The sequence below is a fragment of the Cynoglossus semilaevis genome, unplaced genomic scaffold, assembly GCF_000523025.1.
Source record: "Cynoglossus semilaevis isolate Cse_v1.0 unplaced genomic scaffold, Cse_v1.0 scaffold1772, whole genome shotgun sequence".
Lineage (NCBI taxonomy): Eukaryota > Metazoa > Chordata > Actinopteri > Pleuronectiformes > Cynoglossidae > Cynoglossus > Cynoglossus semilaevis.
The window spans coordinates 11,707-13,598 of record NW_007585154.1 but is presented as its reverse complement, the minus strand read 5'-3'; the positions used below and the strand labels follow the sequence as shown (position 1 = coordinate 13,598).

The 1,892-nt window shown below is 52.5% G+C and overlaps 1 protein-coding gene across 1 annotated transcript in view; it reads right to left on the bottom strand.

Moving 5' to 3' along the window:
* cabin1 (calcineurin binding protein 1) overlaps positions 1–1,892 on the bottom strand; it is a 36,808-nt gene that overhangs the window by 29,583 nt on the left and 5,333 nt on the right. The window contains exons 6-11 of the mRNA XM_025053881.1: positions 1,541–1,690; positions 1,144–1,439; positions 862–1,054; positions 647–777; positions 328–545; positions 107–193 (exon numbers count right to left, since the gene is read on the bottom strand). Of these exons, the coding sequence (XP_024909649.1) occupies positions 107–193; positions 328–545; positions 647–777; positions 862–1,054; positions 1,144–1,439; positions 1,541–1,690 (1,075 nt within the window). The remainder of the gene's footprint in view (positions 1–106; positions 194–327; positions 546–646; positions 778–861; positions 1,055–1,143; positions 1,440–1,540; positions 1,691–1,892) is intronic.

Genomic DNA, 1,892 nt, shown 5'->3' with positions numbered 1-1,892 from the left:
TATATATATATATATATATATATATATATATATATACACATATATACGGTTTTTCCAACAGTAGCTAGCTAGCTCACTAGCCGACTGATCGCTCCTCCGTCAGTTAACCAGACGTCCGACACTCACCCGTCTTTTTCAGCAACCATTTCTCCAACTCCAACTCCATACAGGCCAGACTCATCCCCATCATTTCCTGTCAAGGAGAACAGATTCCAAATGAAATATATACACATAATATACAATATATTTATATATATATAAGTAAACGTCAGTACAACTCTACTGCCCCCTGGGGGTGGGGTTTTTTTTTTTTTTTTTTTTCCTTACCCTCATGTGTTTCTTGCTGCAGTCCCAGACCAGAGGGTTCGGGAGACCGCTGCTGTGTCTCCTCCAGGTCTGGTAGACGTCCAGGAAGACGGCGCTCAGTCCCTGAGGCCAGTCCTTCGTGAACCTCTGACCCACCGCCTTCAGGTACTGCAGCATCAGGTCCAGCACGCCGCCGTTGTTCGCGTTTCCCAGCAGGAAGTTGTGCACGTCGTCTTGCTCTGGAAAATTGACAAATTGGCAAAAAAAAACACTTTTTTTTTTTTTTTTTTGGGGGGTTTGGTAGAAGATTTTAGGGATGGTCAACAAAAAAAAAACAGACCCGTCTCCATGAAGTCAACATCCGCCGGGGAACAGCTCCCCCGTAGAGGCTGGACGTCCGACGGAGCGTCCGACGGAGCGTCCAGATTGCTCAGACTCTCGTCGTCCAAGTCGGGGTCGAACTTTTTCAGTCTGAGACGGAGAGAACGAAAACGGACGACGTCGGGTGATCGGAGTTAGCGCATGGGGGGAGGAGGGGGTTTAAACCCGACTGACCTGGAGGGCAGATACTTGAAGAGCAGTTCCTGGAAATCCACCCTCTCTTCCTTCTTGCACTTGGTGTTCCTCACGCGCGCCGAGCGCCTCTTGGCCGTCTCGCCGCCGCCACCGCCGTCGTCCAGGCAGCGTTTCCGTTTGGGCGCTCTCTTCAGTTTGTCCGTCAGCGACACGTCCGGCGCCGCCGCTGCTGTGTGAACGTTTACCAGAATTTAGCGACACACACCCTCTCCCCCCATGTGGAAACAAGCCAAAAAAAAAGAAGTAGTTCAAACCACCGACCAACAGGGGGAGCCGAGCTGCTGATCTCCACCGTGTTCTGACTGGTGATGATCGACTGGTTGGTCAGGATGATCGGCTCGGAGAGGAGCACCGGAGGCAGGGAGGAGCTGGGGCTGCTGCTGGGGGCCGGGGTCTGGCTCGTGCTGATTGGACTGCCGGGCTGAGGGAGGTTCTTCGGGAAGTTGGGGTCGGAGTAGTCCGACAGGTCCACCCTGCGGCCCAGGCTGGGACGCGGCGGCTCGCAGGTGGTCAGGTGTCGGTACATGGCGAGAAGGCACTCGCCCACGTTCTTCCACCTGAAAGGGAACCCGAAGAACGGAGGGTGTCAAACATAGGGAACCCGTGGACCGACACCGGTCCATTTGACGGCGACGGCGGCGGCGTCGGGGTTACTCACGACAGACGGCAGATGGGCTGCGTCAAGCTCAGGTCGGGCTTGGGATCGCAGTGAGAAAGGGCCCGTCTGCGTTTTCTCAGGTTCAGCGCCTCCTCCAGGATGGTGTCGCGCTCCTCCTCGTCCACCTCCACATAGTGGATGGACATGTCGCTGCGGGAAGGAGGACAGAGGTCAGAGGTCAGAGCGCGCACGGTGGGGGAGACATCCTTAAAAATAAATAAATAAATAAATAAATAAATAAATAAATAAATAAATAAATAAATAAAAGAAACCGAGGCAGAGCACGGCGGGAGGACATCCTTAAAAAAAAAAAGAAACTGAGCGGACAAAAAAAAAAAAAAAAAAAAAAACA